This window comes from Oryx dammah, unplaced genomic scaffold, assembly GCF_014754425.2.
Source record: "Oryx dammah isolate SB20612 unplaced genomic scaffold, SCBI_Odam_1.1 HiC_scaffold_14, whole genome shotgun sequence".
In the NCBI taxonomy this organism is placed as follows: Eukaryota; Metazoa; Chordata; class Mammalia; order Artiodactyla; family Bovidae; genus Oryx; species Oryx dammah.
In genome coordinates, this window is record NW_024070198.1 from 10,508,333 (window position 1) to 10,527,696 (window position 19,364).

The 19,364-nt window shown below is 43.8% G+C and overlaps 1 protein-coding gene across 1 annotated transcript in view; it reads right to left on the reverse strand.

Moving 5' to 3' along the window:
* Nucleotides 1-18,501, reverse strand: part of LIPA (lipase A, lysosomal acid type) — a 42,015-nt gene extending 23,514 nt beyond the window's left edge. Inside the window, exons 1-3 of the mRNA XM_040254698.1 lie at nt 18,287-18,501; nt 14,833-14,944; nt 11,786-11,903 (exon numbers count right to left, since the gene is read on the reverse strand). Of these exons, the coding sequence (XP_040110632.1) occupies nt 11,786-11,903; nt 14,833-14,943 (229 nt within the window). The 5' untranslated portion in view covers nt 14,944; nt 18,287-18,501. The remainder of the gene's footprint in view (nt 1-11,785; nt 11,904-14,832; nt 14,945-18,286) is intronic.
* Between the last annotated feature and the right edge of the window lie 863 nt (nt 18,502-19,364).

Sequence of the window (19,364 nt, forward strand, 5' to 3'; positions counted from 1 at the left end):
AATTACTTTAATCAGATTTCTCTTCATCCTGCTGAGAGAAGCTGACTGAAGTCACAGCTAGCTATTACTGTGCACCCCTCTGTACACAGGCGATTCTCCCAAGGACCAGCCTAGTCCACGCATGCCAGCAGCTGCAGCCTGGTCTGTCTGAGCAACAGACCAACACAACGGGACAAGGGCTGTCTTTCCTGAAGAGCCCTACTGTGAGTTTGTCCAAACTGGCTGTACGAGGGCTGCAGGCTGAGGAAAAGGCCTACGGGCACCTTTAGCCCAGAGAGGGTGAGTGACTTTATCAGTCGCCTACGTAGTCAGCACAGAGCCAGCAAAGAGATGCAGTCCCGTGATGGCCCTGATAGGGCCAAACATGGGTGGGAGCCCGGAAGGGATTACTCAGGCTTCAAAAATGAATCTGCTGAGCCCACAGCCTCACAAGAGGAAGATAACTGGGTGTCTACGGAAGTTCCTCCCACCTCCCAAGGCACTGGCCTTCTCTACCAGGGCAGTGTCCGGACGGGCCTCCACCACACTGGAAAACGCTGTGAACTCAGCGGAGGTCCAATGAAGAACCGAAAGGAGGAGGCGGAGGAGCAGATCACAAAGATCAGGACACAGGCACGGACCAGACTTGGGTTCTTCCTGGGTATGAAACCCTATAGGATTTACTCAATCTGTCTGGAATATAGATGTGCTTATCTAAAGTGGGGAATGACACAATGGTTGATAAATGATAGTGACTCACAATAATAATAATAAGTGTACTACGGTAATTAATTATTATTAGAACAGCTCTGTGAAGAAAGACAACATGAACGGGCATTCTTTAGCCATGGTAACATAATCTCAGTCACAGTAAGAGCACACTAAGTGTTGACCGTGTCAGGCACCATGCTAAACACTCGACATGTACCATCTCAGATGAGAAACCACGCATCTTGCTGAGTTGGGCAGTAGGCTCAACAGTGGCCCATCAAAGTTACTGTATTGTTTAGTCGCTAAGTTGTGTCTGACACTTTTGAGATCCCATGGACCATAGTTGGCCAGGCTCCTCTGTCCATGGGATTTTCTAGGCAAAAATATTGGAATGGGTTTCCATTTCCTTCTCCAGGGGATCTTCCCAACCCAGGGATCAAACCCACATCTCCTGAATTGGCAGGTGGATTCTTTACCACTGAGCCACTGGGGAAACCCATTCCTAATTCCTGGAACCTGTGAACATGTTACCTCATGTGGCCAAAGGAACTTTGCAGATATGATTAAGAATCTCAAGATGGGGTATCATCCTAGGTTATCCAGTAGGCCCAATGTAACCACAAGGGTCCCTCTAAGAGGGTCAGAATGAGACAGAAACTGGAAAATGCTACTTGATTTGAGGATAGAGAATGGGGCAGGTACGGTGGGTAGCTTCCAGAAGCTGGAAAAGGCAAGAAAAGGGATCTTCCCAAGTGCCTCCAGCAGGCAACCCTACCTTGATCACAGGACTTGTGACCTGCAGAACAGTAAGATAAAAACATCTGTGCTGTTTTAAGCCACCAAGTTTGTGGTGGTTTGTTACAGCAGCAATAGGAATTTAACGAAATAGTTGGGTACTAGCTTTTACCCTCATTTTTCAGATAAGGACTCTGAGGTACAGTGTAGCTAAGTTACCTGTGCAAAATTACACAGCTGGCAATCCCAGACCAGGACTCTCTGCAATCCCATGGACTGTAGCCTGCCAGGCTCCTCTGTCCATGGGGTTTTCCAAGCAAGAATACTGGAGTGGGTTCCCATTCCCTCCTCCAAGGGATCTTCCCAACCCAGACACTGAACCCAGGTCTGCTGCATTACAGGCAGATTCTTTAAAGTCTGAGCCACTAGGGAAGTCCAGATCACTGCACTCACATTTCACAGTCACCCTGCTAAAAAGGTCATGACCCTCAGCAGGAAGGAACACAACAGTGCTGGGATCACAGAGCAGGGAAGAAAAATACCCCGTCCTCCGGGCGCCTCTCTCCCCAACAGTAGCCATGGTCACGATGATTGCTAAGCAACAAGAAGGCAGCAACCATTCTGTCTCGTTCACTGCAGCCTCTGTGGCAGCTGACGCTGAGTCTGCCATGCGGTGCTCACTGCCGGTAAATTTGATAAATAAATGCGATAGTGAAGGAATGAAGAAAGGAAAGGAAAGAAAAAAAAAAACAAGAGTGCATACTCAAAGCTACGGACTTGCCAGTAGTCACATACGGATGTGAGAGCTGAAACATAAAGAAGGCTGAGCTCTGAAGAAACGATGCTTTTGAATTGTGGTGCTGGAGAAGACTCTTGATATTCTTTTGGACTGCAAAGAGATCAAGCTGGTCAAGCCTAAATGAAATCAACCCTGAATATTAACTGGAAGGACTGTAGCCAGAGCGCCAATACTTTGGCCACCTGAAGCGATGAGCCAACTCATTGGAAAAGACCCTGATGGTGGGAGTGACTGAAGGCAGGAGGAGAAAAGGGTGACAGAGGATGAGATGGTTAGACAGCATCACCCACTCAACGAACATGAATTCGAGCAAACTCCAGAAGATAGTGGAGGACAGGGAAGCCTGGCATGCTACAGTCCATGAGGTGGCAAAGAGTCAGACACAATTTAGCAACTGAACAACAACAAATTCACACACACACAGAGATACACCATGTGCACTTTCCAGGGCACAGCCTTAATTAGAGCTTAATTCGTACCCACGATGGCGCTAGACCATTTATGTTACTCTTCCCGTGTTATAGATGGGGTCTCTGAGGCATAGAAAAAAAACAAATAATTTGTCCCAGGATGCAGATACAGTGAGTATATGGTGGAGCTGGGAACCGTGTGATCATGTGACATTAAAGTGCCCCTTATCTCCATGGCAAACTGCCTTTCTGCTTTCCATGCCCTTCTCTGCTGCCACAGCCTGCCTTTAAACAGAGGTGCCGTGCCTCTGAACTCAGGAGGATCCTACTCCCCTGTGGTCATCATAAAGAGTCATCACAAAGATGCTTTGGTCAACCCAGGCCCCAGAAGGACCAGGACTGCACAAGCAGGCAAACTAAAGCGCTGGACTGGAGAGATTATCAAGTAATCAGAAAAGGTCTGGGCTCTCCGAGAGCTCGCAGTCTAGTAGGCAAGCCAGAGATTACAATCATCATCACCCACATAATATACTATTATTTATTGTCTTAACTGTCTTAACTGCTGTGAGGGAAACACACAGACAGCTATGGGAATGTGTAGCCAGAGGCTGGACTGGGTGTGAGTGGCTGGGGAATTCCTCCCTGATAAAACACTAAGGTTAAACAGGAGGAAGACAGGGAGTACAGGGGAAGGAGGGCTGCCAAGCCGAGCATCTCCTCTCTCCACTCTGACTCTCTGCTCCTGGCCCCAATCTGCAAATACAAAAGAAACTGCTGTGCAGCTGACAGAGCCTTGCGGCACTCAAGTTAGGCAGAGGGTCCGAACACAGCCCCACACCCAGTGTGTCATCAAGGTCCAAGGGCATGAGCTCAGAGAGCCAGAGTCAACAGGTCCAGGCACTGACTAATGGTCCTACGTCTATCCAGTGCCACCCGGGGGGAGGAATTGCATTCCAGTTGATCAAGGCCTCTGTTTAGCTTGGTAGAGCACTGCATTTTGGAAATGGTTTCCTTAGGAGTCACATATAAAAACAGAAAATTCAGAAATTGGCTGGAATCCTAAAACATATTAAAAAAAAAAAACAAACACAGGCTGATGGCCTTTTCCTGCAAAACCTAACTCAAAAGTCAGGTTGTAAAATTTTAATTATAACTCAAAAGTTCATTGGGCAACCCCTGAGGAGTTTTGCCGAGGCAAAGTTCAGAGAGCCTGTTTCTTCACAAAGACAATTACACTCCAGAATGCACTTCACTCAGCGGGCCGGTAGAACAACCACTTTTCAGATATGAATGTTCCATTGTTGGCGCTTTATCTGATGACCGCTTTAGTTTAGTTTATTTCGCAATTAAGCAAGAAGTAAGTCTGCCTCACTGATCATGTTGCTATTTTACCTATTTGGGACAAGGCCTTTATTTCTGTGTTTTAGCCAAATAAAATAAATATTTTAACTCCCATAGATTCAACTTGCTCTATGCTTATTAAATACATAAGGTCACACACTCCAGCTCAAAGAATACTGAACCTGGAGTCAGACTGGCTGGGCCACTAGCCTTTGATGTAAAGCAAATTCCTTTCCCTCATTAAACTTAACTGTCTTGCCCAGTAAAATGAGGGTATGCTGCTCTAAAACCAGGGTTCCCAAACCCTAGGATTTTACCTTGGAATCCACTAGGGAGTTATGTTAAAAATGCAAGCTCTCCAAATCCTCGGTTCAGGCAGGACTCTGAGATCCTTCCAGTGCCAGCATCCCATGACTTTCTGAAATAAGGCTCAGCAGATGAAAATATAACCACTTCCCTATGAAGGATGAATTTCTGAATTTCAATTCCCTTACAGAATTAGTGTAAAGGAAGGGGGGTGGAGCTCAACACTTGAGAGAGAAGGTTGTGTAACACAGAGAAACAGCCCACACATGCTCTACTGGTCTCCAAGAGATTTCTAAATACACATTTCAAGCCGCCTGATTAGTAGAGGTCTGACGAGACAGATAAATGATTGTCTAAATCAGGGGATTCTCCACTGGGTCCATAAACTCTCTGCATCTGAATATAATACCTGTGTGTGCACAAGTGTCTATTTTATTTTACTTGAGAGAGGATCTGCTGCCTTCATCTCCCTCAGAATCACAGTTTTGATGACTGCCAGATACAGCTCTGAATGAGGCCAGCCACGCGGACAATACGGCCATGCTGGTTGCTGTGAAGAATACAAAGGTGACAAAAACTGCAGCCTCCTCCTTCAAACACAGCTGTGGGAGGGACTGGGGGTCAGGGTAGAGAGAAGTGCACACCTAAGTCAACCCCACAGCAGAGTAAGGAGAGGACCTCAAGAGGTTTACCAGCAAGACGTTTGGGAGTTCAGAGGAAGTGGTTTCCTTCCTGCTCAAGCAACCAGGCAGAGTGGACAGTTAAGCCGGGTGGGGCTGCAAGGATGGGGAAAAAAGTGTTTTTACGGATGTGTAGAAATGAAGATGGTAGGCACAGTGATCACCATTCCAATGGGTTGAGTCACCAGCTGAGGCCCAGAGAGAAATTAGCAAAAGGGGAATAACTCGTTTGGATTTGAGAGTGTGAAAGAGTGGCTCCGTAATACTTATAAACTGATACAACTTCAACGATACCATTTGCAATTTGGCTATGGTGCCAATTTAAATCTGTGCCAATGAGAAACGTTTCTTAGACTATGGGTAAAGATCAACGGTTCTCAAGCACTCCTCATAAACCAGATGAAAGAGATAGTCTATCCCATTCTACAGAAGAAGACACCACAGACATCCTATCCTATGACTGTGATCACTAACTTGGGGATTCGTGAAGTTCTCTGCACATACCCAAGGCGAACTTCACAACTCCACTGCTATACAAAATGCGGGTGAATAGTACAGACATCAGCCAGCACACAACCTTAAGGAATGGTGTTATCGTTATTTATTAGATTCATGAAGACTGTTGAATGGCAGTATCATATAATTATACTTGGGCTCTAAGAAGCTTAATCCTGCAGAACTACATGAGATGGATGAGAACAAGGAGGCTGGTAGAAAGGAAAGCAGTTGACATGGTTAGAAGGGTCATGCAGCCAAGGCCTGTGATAAAAATCTTTTGATGATCCCCAAGTGAGGCTCTACATAAAATCGGAGGGGGCCACTGAGACAGGATTGAAAGCCGCTCACCACGCAGCTTTAACTAAGGTTCCACAAGGATGTGGTATCTATAAATAAGTAATGGAGGCGACATTGGCAAGGTGAAGAAGGGACAGGCTACCCACTCCAGTATTCTTGGGCTTCCCTGGTGGCTCAGACAGTAAAGAATTTGCCTGCAATGCTGGAGACCTGGGTTCGATCCCTGAGTTGGGAAAATCCCCTGGAGGAGGGCATGGCAACCCACTCCAGAATTCTTGCCTGGAGAATCTCCATGGACAGAGGAGCCTGGCAGGCCACAGTCCATGAGGTTGCAAAGAGTCAGACACGACTGAGGGACTAAGCGCAGCACAGCACCACCCTAGTCCCCTCATAGAAACTCCAACTTTGCAACCATCTATAGAAGGGTTGTTAGCATCCCTGAACCAGGGGTAAGGCTGTAGCATCACAACAGAACACAAAAACTGAGAAAAAAATAAACTACACTAAGAAGGGCAGGGGCTTCCCTGGTGGCTCAGAGGTAGAGAATCTGCATGTCAACACAACAGGTTCAATCTCTGATCAGGGAATATCCCACATTCGGCAGGCAGAGCAACTAAGCCTGTGGGACACCACTACTGAGCCTGTGCTCTAGAGCCCTCAAGCCCCAACTACAGAGCCCAGTTCAGTTCAGTTCAGTCGCTCAGTCATGTCCAACTCTCCACGAGCCCATGAATCGCAGCACGCCAGGCCTCCCTGTCCATCACCAACTCCCGGAGTTCACTCAAACTCACATCCATCAAGTTGGTGATGCCATCCAGCCATCTCATCCTCTGTCGTCCCCTTTTCCTCCTGCCCCCAATCCCTCCCAGCATCAGAGTCTTTTCCAATAAGTCAACACTTCGCATGAGGTGGCCAAGGTACTGGAGTTTCAGCTTCAGCATCATTCCTTCCAAAGAACACCCAGGGCTGATCTCCTTTAGAATGGACTGGTTGGAGCTCCTTGCAGTCCAAGGGACTCTCAGGAGTCTTCTCCAACACCACAGTTCAAAAGCATCAATTCTTCAGCGCTCAGCTTTCTTCACAGTCCAACTCTCACATCCATACATGACCACTGGAAAAACCATAGCCATTACTGAGCCCACTTGCCACAAATACCGAAGCCTGCCCCGCTACTGTGCTCAGAAAAAAAGTCAAAGTGAAAGTGAGGGTCACTCAGTCATGTCTGAATCTTTGTGACACCATACAAGTCCATGGAATTCTCCAGGCCAGAATACTGGAGTGGGTAGCCTTTCCTTTCTCCAAGGGATCTTCCCCACCCAGGGATCGAACCCATGTCTCCCACATTACAGGCAGATTCTTTACCAGCTGAGCCACAAGGGAAGCCCAAGAATACTGGAGTAGGTAGCCTATCCCTTCTCCAGGGTCTCCTGCCTTGCAGGCAGATCCTTTACCAACTGAGCTATAAGGGAAGCCCACAAGCCCCTGCAATGAGAAGCTTTCGAACCACAAGTAGACAGTAGTCCCTGCTCATCACAGCCAGAGAAAAGCCCCCACAGCAACAAAGAGCCTGGATGGTCAAAAAGAAATTTTAAAAAAATTATTTTTTAAAAAGAGAAGAGTAGGAAGAACAGCTTCACTTCATTCTTGATAAGTGAATTATGTTTTAAAGGATCATGTAATGACTTATAAATAGTACAGATATACGGCATTATTTTCTTATGCATTAAGAGCATTAATCTCTTAAAAGATAAGCAGGATGAATAGCCCTATCCTTGTTTTGAAATTCTTTCTCTCTCTCAGATTCTGAGTTTATTTCAGATGGCCAGGTAAGCAGTCACGAGAGCATAAGGTAGGGTGCTGGCCTGGCAGAGAGGAAAAGGCTAAATGGAAGCCATGTAACATGGGAGCCTAGAGAGGACTTGTCAGCTCCTGGAGGATGGGAGTCAAGAGTGACTGTGCAGTTTCTGGTCCTGGGCATTAGGACAATGAGGTGTTATTAACAGGAGAGGAAGCGGCAGGGATGAGCCAGCTTCCAAGTTGGGTGTGAAGGATTTTATGTATTCTGTCTGTCTATCTGGCTTAAATAAGCCAGACCAGCCCCGCTGACAACACTGCCCCAGGACGAGAGTGAAGGGCAGGGCAGAACCATGCTCAGCCGTGGACCAAGGAGACGCAAACCATCAGAGAAGGACCTGTGCACTTCCGGGGAGAAACACAAACTCCTTTAGATAACTGACCACCGTCATAGCGTGCTTCCAGACTTGTCTCTGAGCTTAGCTCATAGAAGGTGTTACTTACATACACATCACTGATTCTCTACAGGGAGGCCTCTGCAGAGCAGAGGAAAAGGGCAGGGACTTGATGCTATGACCAGACTTAGAGTGCCTTCATCTGTTCCCCATTCTGAAGACCAAAGATAGCCACTGCCCCAATCCACATACCCCTGTCAAAAAAAAAGAAAGAAAAGAAATCTAACCCACACAACTAGGGAGAAATAAAGACTAATAGGGAACTCTGAGATCATCTCAGGCAATCGATTGTTTTTAAAAATGAAGAACCCAAGACCTACAGAGGTGAAAGCACCAAAGTACTTATGGGCAGACAGAATTCCCCCGTTTCTCCTTCCTATCACCTAAAAGCAAATCAAGAAGGATGCTCACTTCCTCAGTTCAATTCAGTTCAGTCGCTCAGTCGTGTCCTACTCTGCAACCCCATGAATCACAGCACGCCAGGCCTCCCTGTCCATCACTAACTCCCGGAGTTCACTCACACTTGCGTCCATCGAGTCAGTGATGCCATCGAGCCATCTCATCCTCTGTCGTCCCCTTCTTCTCCTGCCCCTAATCCCTCCCAGCATCAAAGTTTTTTCCAGTGAGTCAATCCTTCGCATGAGGTGGCCAAAGTACTGGAGTTTCAGCTTTGGCATCATTCCTTCCAAAGAAATCCCAGGCCTGATCTCCTTCAGAATGGACTGGTTGGATCTCCTTGGAGTCCAAGGGACTCTCAAGAGTCTTCTCCAACACCACAGTTCAAAAGCATCAATTCTTCAGCGCTCAGCTTTCTTCACAGTCCAACTCTCACATCCATACGTGACCACTGGAAAAACCATAGCCTTGACTAGACGGACCTTAGTCGGCAAAGTAATGTCTCTGCTTTTGAATATGCTATCTAGGTTGGTCATAACTTTTCTTCCAAGGAGTAAGCGTCTTTTAATTTCATGGCTGCAGTCACCATCTGCAGTGATTTTGGAGCTCCCCCAAATAAAGTCTGACACTGTTTCCACTGTTTCCCCATCTATTTCCCATGAAGTGATGGGACCAGATGCCATGATCTTCATTTTCTGGATGTTGAGCTTTAAGCCAACTTTTTCACTCTCCTCTTTTACTTTCATCAAGAGGCCCTTTAGTTCCTCTTCACTTTCTGCCATTAGGGTGGTGTCATCTGCATATCTGAGGTTATTGATATTTCTCCCGGCAATTTTGATTCCAGCCTGTGTTTCTTCCAGTCCAGCGTTTCTCATGATGTACTCTGCATAGAAGTTAAATAAGCAGGGTGACAATATACAGCCTTGACGTACTCCTTTTCCTATTTGGAACCAGTCTGTTGTTCCATGTCCAGTTCTAATTGTTCCTTCCTGGCCTGCATACAGATTTCTCAAGAGGCAGGTTAGGTAGTCTGGTATTCCCATCTCTTTCATGATTTTCCACAGTTTCTTGTGATCCACACAGTCAAAGGCTTTGGCATAGTCAATAAAGCAGAAATAGATGTTTTTCTGGAACTCTCTTGCTTTTTCTATGATCCAGTGGATGTTGACAATTTGATCTCTGGTTCCTCTGCCTTTTCTAAAACCAGCTAGAATATCTGGAAGTTCATGGTTCATGTACTACTGAAGCCTGACTTGGAGAATTTTGAGCATTACTTTACTAGCGTGTGAGATGAGTGCAATTGTGCGGTAGTTTGAGCATTCTTTGGCATTGCCTTTCTTTGGGACTGGAATGAAAACTGACCTTTTCCAGGGTACAGCAATTTCACCTGCAGTGGCTGAGATAAATACCACAGGAAGGCACCCGGCACTATTTGCTTTAATTGCTATAGGAGAGAAAAGCCTGGAGGTGGATATGGAAAAAGGAGGCACATTTTCTAAGCTTGTTTTCACTGAGGTTTCCTATATCTTCTAACAATGGCTCACATTACTAATTATATTAGTCAACTAGCCACTTTTAAGAGAAACAGTATCAATACATATCTTTCTTTATATTGAATCTGAAATCTGTATACAAGGTTCACTTTAAAAAAGAGGAAGGAAATCAAGATCACATGTTCATTCTGAAATGTTTTGTGTGTCTTGAGCAGAAGAAAAACAGAAACCCTTGTTGTAACTCATTTCCCATTTTGTAACATACATTTAGGAGGATCTATAAATCATAAAACTCAAGAGTCAGAAATTAACTTTCAAAAAGAGCACTGGCTGTCTTCACCAGTTAATATCATCAAAAGACTCAGTATGGCTAGAATTTATGGGAGAAAAACATAGATAAATCAGATTTTATTAAGAGAAAAATAGACAGTGATATAAAGCTCAGTTAACACAGAGGGCTTTTAAATTCACTTTGAAAAACAATTTTCTACTCACATAAAATTTTGAAGAAGACACAGTTATCCATTTACCTTAATCTCACCTTAGTAGCCTAAGGAAAGTTTCTAAAAACAAAAAGTGTTAAAAAAAAAAAATCTGTATCTAGAGAGACAATTAACTAAGGATCAGATCCTTACTCTGATGTCTGTTCAGTGATTTCAAGAAGTCTATCTAGAAATTCTTCAATCTGCACTGGAAACCACAGTTTTGCTTGAGTTATGAGACACAGGAAAAATATGCCTATATTTTAAGCCAAAGCTATAAGAACTTTCAAGTATTCCTAATAAGTATAGTTACCAGCACCACACATGGAAAGTAATTTAACAATATCTGGGTCTTCCCTGGTGGTTCTGATGGTAAAGAGTCTGCCTGCCAATGCAAGGAGATTTGGATTTGATCCCTGGGTCAGGAAGATCCCCTGGAGAAGGGAATAGCAACCCACTCCAGTATTCTTGCCTGGAGAATTCCATGGACAGAGCCCTGAGGGCTATAGTCCATGGGGTCACAAAGAGTCAGACATGACTGAGTGGCTAACACACACACATCAAAATCACAAATCCACATATCCTCTGACCCAAAAATTCTATTTCTGAAAGTGTATCTTACAAATAAACTTGCACATAAACAAGGTTATTTACAGCAGCAGTACTTGTTTATAGAAGAGCAGAAATAGTCCAAATGCCACTAAGAGAACACTTGCTAAATAAATCATGACAGTTATACAATGGAAAACTATGTATTGGTAGAGATGAATGATAAAGTACCCTTTACTGTATGAAAAATACTCAAAACATTAAACAAAAAAATTCAAGAAACAAAAATGTGTATTATATGCCACATTCTAAATTAAAAGGCAAGCAGGGAAAATAATAATTTATGTTTGTTTCTAAAGAGACTTTTTTAGACACAAATTTAAAATAAAGAAATTTTGGAAGGATACATAGAAAAACTGGGGCGGTAAAGAATGAAATAGGAGGGAGGTATTTTACTGTGTAGCTTTTCATTCTCTTCAATTTTTGAACTATGTGACATTACCTACTCAAAAAATTAAGTAATTTTCAAATAGCAAGAGCTATCTAATTAATGTTCAAATCACTCTATTAAATAAAATGCTTCCTTATAACAATGAGATATTTAGCATATTCTCAAACAAACCTGACCTTTGAATCTTTAACTGAAAATGAAATTAGATGATTTTTGTCCTTGCTTCTTTAAAAGAAGTGTTTTTATATATCTTGCATCAGTGTAATATGTTGAGTACTTTGATCTAAAAGACAATCCCATTTCAATGTTTTCATGTTAAATCTGAACTTGTGACTGATATAAAAACCAGCCAAATTCCAGCAATGCAATTAAATTTTCAGAACTTTCCTATCTCAACAAATACCCATACCTTTGTCGGAACGGTTTTTCCTCCCATGGGGAATTCGGTTAAGGCAAAGAATATACCCATCTGCTGTCACAACGAAGTGTTCCTCACTAGGGAATCCCCAGTGAGAGATAATTTCACTCTGTGGAGCAAAGAAGAAGACAAAATGTCAATGACTAAGTTTTATTTAAGAAACCAATCATTACTGAAATTTTAGTCTGCTCAATCTAGTAGCCAATCTCCATCACAAGAGTAAATCCTTCACTTGTTTACCCCTGCATTCTACTCACAGACGCTTAGTTAAACCTTGGTTTCACCATTCTAACATGTTCTGCACCAAGTGTGCCTTATTTTACCATAGCCTTGGGCTTCTTTGGTTCCATCCTGGCTCCCAGGCAAAATAAACACTTCTTTCTTTCTTTTCTAAGTATGCCAGTTAATTCTGTAATCTACAATTTTCCTTGTTTCAAGAGGCCCCATCCTGGGAAATGAAGGATAAAAAGTATTCATCTGTTTTTAATCAGTGGACCAATAAATCTACACTAGAATGTCAAGGTAGAGTTGAACAAGATAAAATGATACAGACCCAGAGCAAATCACTATCTTGTACATCTTAAACTAATTCAATGCTATATGTCCATTACATCTCAATAAAACCAGGGGGAAAGATGAAAAGGAATAATGATCAAATTCACATAAGGAAAGATCCATGGGGCAGTTAGGTTCTCTTTCTTCTTTTTTATTGAGGGAATGCTCAAACTACTGCACAATTGCACTCATCTCACACACTAGCAAAGTAATGCTCAAAATTCTCCAACCCAGGCTTCAGCAGTACATGAACCATGAACTTCCAGATGTTCAAGCTGGGTTTAGAAAAGGCAGAGGAACCAGAGATCAAAAGCCAACATCCACTGAATCATTGAAAAAGCAAAATAGTTCCAGAAAAGCATCTACTTCTGCTTTATTGACTATGCCAAAGACTTTGGCTATGTGGATCACAATAAACTGTGGAAAATTCTGAAAGAGATGAGAATACCACACCACTCGACCTGCCTCCTGAGAAATCTGTATGCAGGTCAGGAAGCAACAGTTAGAACTGGACATGGAACAATAGACTGGTTCCAAGTAGGGAAAGGAGTACATCAAGGCTGTATATTGTCACCCTGCTTTATTTAACTTACATGCAGAGTACATCATGAGAAACACCAGACTGGAAGAAACACAAGCTGGAATCAAGATTGCCGGGAGAAATATCAATAACCTCAGATATGCAGATGACACCACACTTATGGCAGAAAGCGAAGAACTAAAGAGCCTCTTGATGAAAGTGAAAGAGGAGAGTGAAAAAGTTGGCTTAAAGGTCAACATTCAGAAAACTAAGATCATGGCATCTGGTCCCCTCACTTCATGGGAAATAGATAGGGAAACAGTGGAAACAGTGGCTGACTTTATTTTTCTGGGCTCCAAAATCACTGCAGATGGTGATTGCAGCCATGAAATTAAAAGACACTTACTCTTTGGAAGAAAAGTTATGAGAAACTTAGACAGCATATTAAAAAGCAGAGACATTACTTTGCCAAGGTCCAGCTAGTTAAAGCTACGGTTTTTCCAGTAGTCATGTATGGATATGAGGGTTGGACTATAAACAAAGCTGAGTGTCAAAGAATTAATGGTTTTGAACTACGGTGTTGGAGAAAACTCTGGAGAGTCCCTTGGACTGCAAGGAGATCCAACCAGTCCATCCTAAAGGAAATCAGTACTGAATATATATTCATTGGAAGGACTGATGCTGAAGCTGAAACTCCAATACTCTGGGCCACCTGATGCGGAGAACTCACTCACTGGAAAAGACTCTGATGCTGGGAAAGATTGAAGGTGGGAGAAGGGAATGACAGAGGATGAGATAGTTGGATGGCATCACCGACTCAATGGACATGAGTTTGAGTAAACTCCAGGAGTTGGTGATGGACAGGGAGGCCTGGCGTGCTGCGGTTCATGGGGTTGCAAAGAGTCGGACACAACTGAGCAACTGAACTGAACTGATAGTTGATGTTTAATATAAGTTTCAAGTATACAACACAGTGATTCATAATTTTTAAAGGTTAAATTCCATTTATAGTCATTATAAAATATTGTCTATAGTCCTTGTGCTGTACAATATATCCTTGAAGCTTCTTCATTTTACATATAGCAGTTTGTACCACTTAATCCATTGGGCAATTGTTAATTAGGAGCTCAGTGGCATACAGCTAACTCAGTTATCCAGAAAACAATGTAAATAAGTGCTCATGATTCTCTCTACCACAAATACTTGAAAGGATTTAAGTTTATCATTCTTACAGAAAAAAAATAAAAAGGAAAAATGCTTTTAATTTTAAAAAACCTTAAAAAGAAAAAATCAGGAACAAGAGATAAAATGTAACCTTAAGACCCTGATAACAGGTTGCACTCTCTTGACTGACTATAAATTTATCAAAATCTCCAAAGCTGCCTGATTCTTCAGTTGTGTCACTGTTTTAAACCTGCTGTTTTCTGTAGCAATCTATACTTTTCTGATATTTTATGCCTAAATAATCTCCAGATTTAATTGTTTGCTTAAGATTCATAACTTTGAAATGTTTCCATTACTTGAGGGATTATATTTTTGCTTATTTATTCTAACAAAATTGTTTTCAGATACTTTGATTTTTGTATTGAACTGATTTTTGTATGAACACTGGTAATCTGTTCTTGTTCAACACATTCAGTATTAACATTCTTCGGAAGTTTTAACACTTTTTTATTGTTGTTTAAAAAAATTCAGTGAGATTTAATAATGAAATGAATGTCTAAAAATATCACTTACCTTATTAAGAAGTATATCATTTCATCAGTAAAAAGAGGTTTGTAAAATACACATTACCTAGTGGGTAAAGGCCTGCTAACTGAACTGGAGATTCAGAGAACAAGAAAAGCATAATGAGAATAAAGAGAACGGAGTCTGTAGCTTCATATAGCTATGTAACTGGATTTCAGAAAATAACATTAATCACAGATGCGTTTCAAGAAGCAGATGCCTTTAAGAAACTTACCACATTCATATTTGTTTCAGGATCCACAGGTGTCTGCTTCCATCCAGATGCCTGGGAAGGCAGGGTCCCAAGGACCAAACAGACCAGCAAACCCCAGAGCCACATTTTCATTCTGTATAAAACAGTCTGTTGTTATTTGCCTACACCAATTTTACTACACAAAATTACACTGGTAAATAATGCTCCCATACAAGGTTCTGAACCAGTTTACGTCAGCGAAAAGTTAGGCAAAGGACAAATACGGAACAAATGACTCAAGCCACACCTCAAAGAAAAAATTCAGGAATTCTTTTTAACTAGGAAACCTCCCACCCACCACCCTCAGTTAACTTGCGATCCCAGAACACCCACCCACCTCCTCACCACAAAGTTAGACGTAATGTTCCTGGAGCAAGAGCGGAAGAGAGGACTCAGAAGAGAATGCTGAGAAAAGGGAAGATCCCCCAAATTCCAGAGCCTGTTAGCCTTCCACCTTTTCCTCTCTAACTGTGATTTAAATGTTCTGAAGTTCAGCTGATAGGAACTCCTATTCTTGCTAGTTTTTCACTTCCCTTCTTGCAGAAAGTTACATGTTAGGATTAGAATTTGTCACCCAAGGGGAAAAAAGTGAAATGAAAAAAATAAGAGAGCTTGCAGAAGAAATAGAAGGAAAGAAGATTGCCCCTTTCTGCTTCTGAGACCCTCTCCAGGGATCAACACAGACCATATAGTTCTAACAGTGATGGCACAAAATCACAGCACAGCAAAGACTTTGCGGATGGATATTAAAGGCATAATGAAGTGACTCTTCCAAGGACACGCCAATGATCAGAGGCAAAAGTGGGACTACAGCCCCAGCCTCCCACACATTTTAAAATAAATATAGTCCCTTAAAGACATGAATGATGGCAGACGAATGGACAAGGAAGTTGTGGCACATATACACAATGGAATATTACTCAGCTATAAAAAGGAACACATTTGAGTCAGTTCTAAAGAGGTGAATGAAACTGGAGCCTATTATTCAGACTCAGAAAGAGAAACACCAATACTGTATATTAACGCATAAATATGGAATTTAGAAAGACGGTAACAGTGACCCTATATGCAAGACAGAAAGACACACAGATGTAAAGAACAGACTTTTGGACTATGTGGGAGAAGGAGAGGGTGGGATGATTTGAGAGAATAACATACAAACGTGTATATTACCATATGTAAGACCTGTGCAAGTTTGATGCATGAAGCAGGGCACTCAAAGCCAGTGCTCTGGGACAACCCAGAGGGATGGGGTAGGGAGGAAGGTGGGAGGGGGATTCATGATGGGGGGGACACACGTGTACCTGTGGCTGATTCATGTCTATGTATGGCAAAAATCATCACAATATTGTAAAGCAATTATCCTCCAACTAAAATAAATAAAATTTTTAAAAAGATATGGATGAGTGTATCTCAATACAAAGACTTGTATAAAAATGTTTGTAACAGCTCTATGGGCAATAGCCAAACACAAGAAAAACCCAAACACCCTGAATGGGTGAATGGAACAATATATTATGATATACACATACTACAGCAATAAAAAGGAATGCAATAAATAACATGGATGAATCTCAAAATAATTATGGTGAGTGAAAGACCACAGTCCCAAGCACATGACGCGTGCAGTCGCTCAGTCGTGTCCAACTCTTTGCGGCCCCATGGACTATAGCCCGTCAGGCTTCTCTGCCCATGGAATTTTCCAGGCAAGAATACTGGAGTGGTTTGCCATTTCCTACTTCAGGGGATCTTTCTGACCCAGGGATTGAACCTGCATCTCTTGCGTCTCCTGCATTGGCAGGTGGATTCTTTACAAAGCCAGATCAAATAAATACATATGATTTCATTTCTATAAAACTCTAGAAAAATGCAACCTAATCTCTATTGACAGAAAGCAGATAAATGGCTGCCTGGGGAAATGAGGGGCAGGAAGTAAGCACTGCAAAGGGGTACCCAATGCACAAGGAATCCTTTAGGGGTAATGGACAGGTTAATGACATTGAACATTCATAAAATGTACATTCTAAACATGTCCTGCTAGTATTGTATGTCAGTAATTCAACAGAGCTGTTTTTAAGACGGGCTTGAACCCAGTGTTCCACCAGTCTTAAGAAACTGGTTCTCAGATGATGGCAAAAGTGAACTAGCTCCCTTCTGCTGATGCATCTCCTGCTGGTGATGGAGTGATTTCTCCCAGCAGTGGTGAACCTGCAATTTCTAGACAGGAACGGATAGTATCTTGAATCTGTACAGGCAAAGTCACAAGTCTGCATTTCTTCACGGTGGTTAGGAAAGGCTGTACAGTTCCGGTCTTTATCATAAATACAACCTTCCCAAAGCCCATTATTACTACGGAATACCAAGCAGACTGAGAAAGAAAAGTAAAAGTTTGTAACCACAGTTTCAAACAGTAACACCCCCGGTGTCTTCCACTCAGTACCAATGCTCCCGGATCTGGGGCAGCTGTCTGCAAAGAAAGCTCCAGAAGGATAATATCTGAAGCTACTCAACTAGAAAAATCATCCAACTGATTTTTCCCTCCAACAAACACTGGACAGTTTCTCAACAAATCAGTCAAGTAAGTGTCATAGGATGATGACTAAGAAGATCAAGGAGAAAAAGCCTCCTCCAAGATGGATTCAGTAGGCTCTGCAACTTTATCTCAATTCTTTCGGTATTGTTAACAGCCCAACTAAGTACTTGTCTGTCTTCATTTTCCACCAGCCTGAGGGCAGAGCCGGTCTCTGGGTCAACTCTGAACCCCCAGCACCCAGCAAAGGGTGGACACACAACAGATTCTGAAAAACAGGATTGGGGCAGTCCAGAGTTCAGTAGCTGAAGAAACGATAAGCTCCAAAGCAGCTTGTTATTCAGCTAACAATAACAACACGAATAACTTTGACGCCCATTTAAGCTCTTGCTATGCTCCAGATTTCTCAGGCAGCGCTTCGGTCCTACTATGTTAATTACGCCTCCTACAACTCTCTGCAGTACCGTTAAATCCTTTTTCCAGGAAACTGAGGCTCACCCAGGTTTATTACTGGAAGCAAAATGTCCAGTGGTTAAATAGTATCGCCGGGATATTCACCAGGACAGGTATCAAGCCGTTCCTTGACCATGCCTTTGGCTAAAAAGTAAGCGAGGTCTGGGGGCTGCCTGGCGGAGCTAATACGAGTAAAGGACGAGGAGGAAGTAGGGGAACTGGGACTCAGAAATCCCGGGTGTCGCTGCAGCCCAGGCAAGGACGGGCAACTTCAAGAGAGCCCTCAACTCCCGGGTGCCCTCGGATGCTCCGGGAACCAGCGCAGAGGGGTTCTGCAGAGGATCCCAGACGGTGTGAATGAGCACCCGGGAGGGTGCGGGGCCCTCGGAGCCCGCGGAGGAAGGCCGATGCTGCGGAACCCTCACCTAACAGTGCAGCAGGGCCGGCACTCACCTGCAGCCGTCCTCCCGGGCCGCTGTCGAGAGCCGCAGTGCCTGCTCGAGTGGCTGGGGCGGCCGCGGGGAACCTGGAGGGGGCGGAGCCTCGCTGGACCCGCGGCCCGCGCCCGCGCTAGGCTCAGGCAATCTAGAGCTCCCAATCAGGTCAGCCTGCCGCGGGAAGTGCAGCGTAGACTCCTTCGCTTCCGAGCGGGCGCTCGGCTCCCGCGGAGCATGCGCCATGGGCGCGCTCTAGCGGTGCCGCGTCCCGCTGCCGGCTGCCGCGCGGAGCGGATCCCCAGCTCCACCCACAGGCCGCGCGCGCCGGGTCTGGTAGGCTGCGTGGGCTCCACCGCAGGAGCTCCTGCAAAGCCACTAAGCTCCGCGCCTGGCACAGAGAGCGTGGGCTCTGTAGATTAATTATATGCTACTTATGAAGCCCTCAGCGATGTGCCTGAGGCAGGACAATCTTGCTGTACATTTTATTTTTATTACTAAAATGCCTAGCATTAAGTGGGTAAAGTGTTTGCCTGTAGTGCGGGAGGACCGTGTTCGATCCCTGGCTTGGGAAGATCCCCTGGAGAAGGAAATGGCAACCCACTCCAGTATTCTTGCCTCGAGAATTCCATGGACAGCCCCCTGGGGGGCTACAGTCCATGGGGGTCACAAAGAGTTGGACACGACTGAGTGACTAACACTTTAACTTTTGAAGATACTAGGGGTATAGCAGCCAAACAAGAGCCTTCTTCTCTTGCTTTCATTCTGATGGGAAGAGACATCATGAATAAATATAAAAACCAAGTAGTGAAAAGTGCCATGATGAACAATAAAGGGATAATGAAGGTGGGTGCTATGTTTAAAGCAATCAGGAAAGGACCCTCTGATGACACTCTGAGCACAAACAAAAAGAAGGTGATTTTGAACCATGTGGATACTGGGAAGGAGCATTCTGAGATGCGAGGATAGCAAGTGCAAAGGTCCTGAGGCAGGAATATTCTTAGTGGTGTCTGCTGCTGCTGCTAAGTCACTTCAGTCGTGTCCGACTCTGTGCGACCCCATAGACGGCAGCCCACCAGGCTCCACAGTCCCTGGGA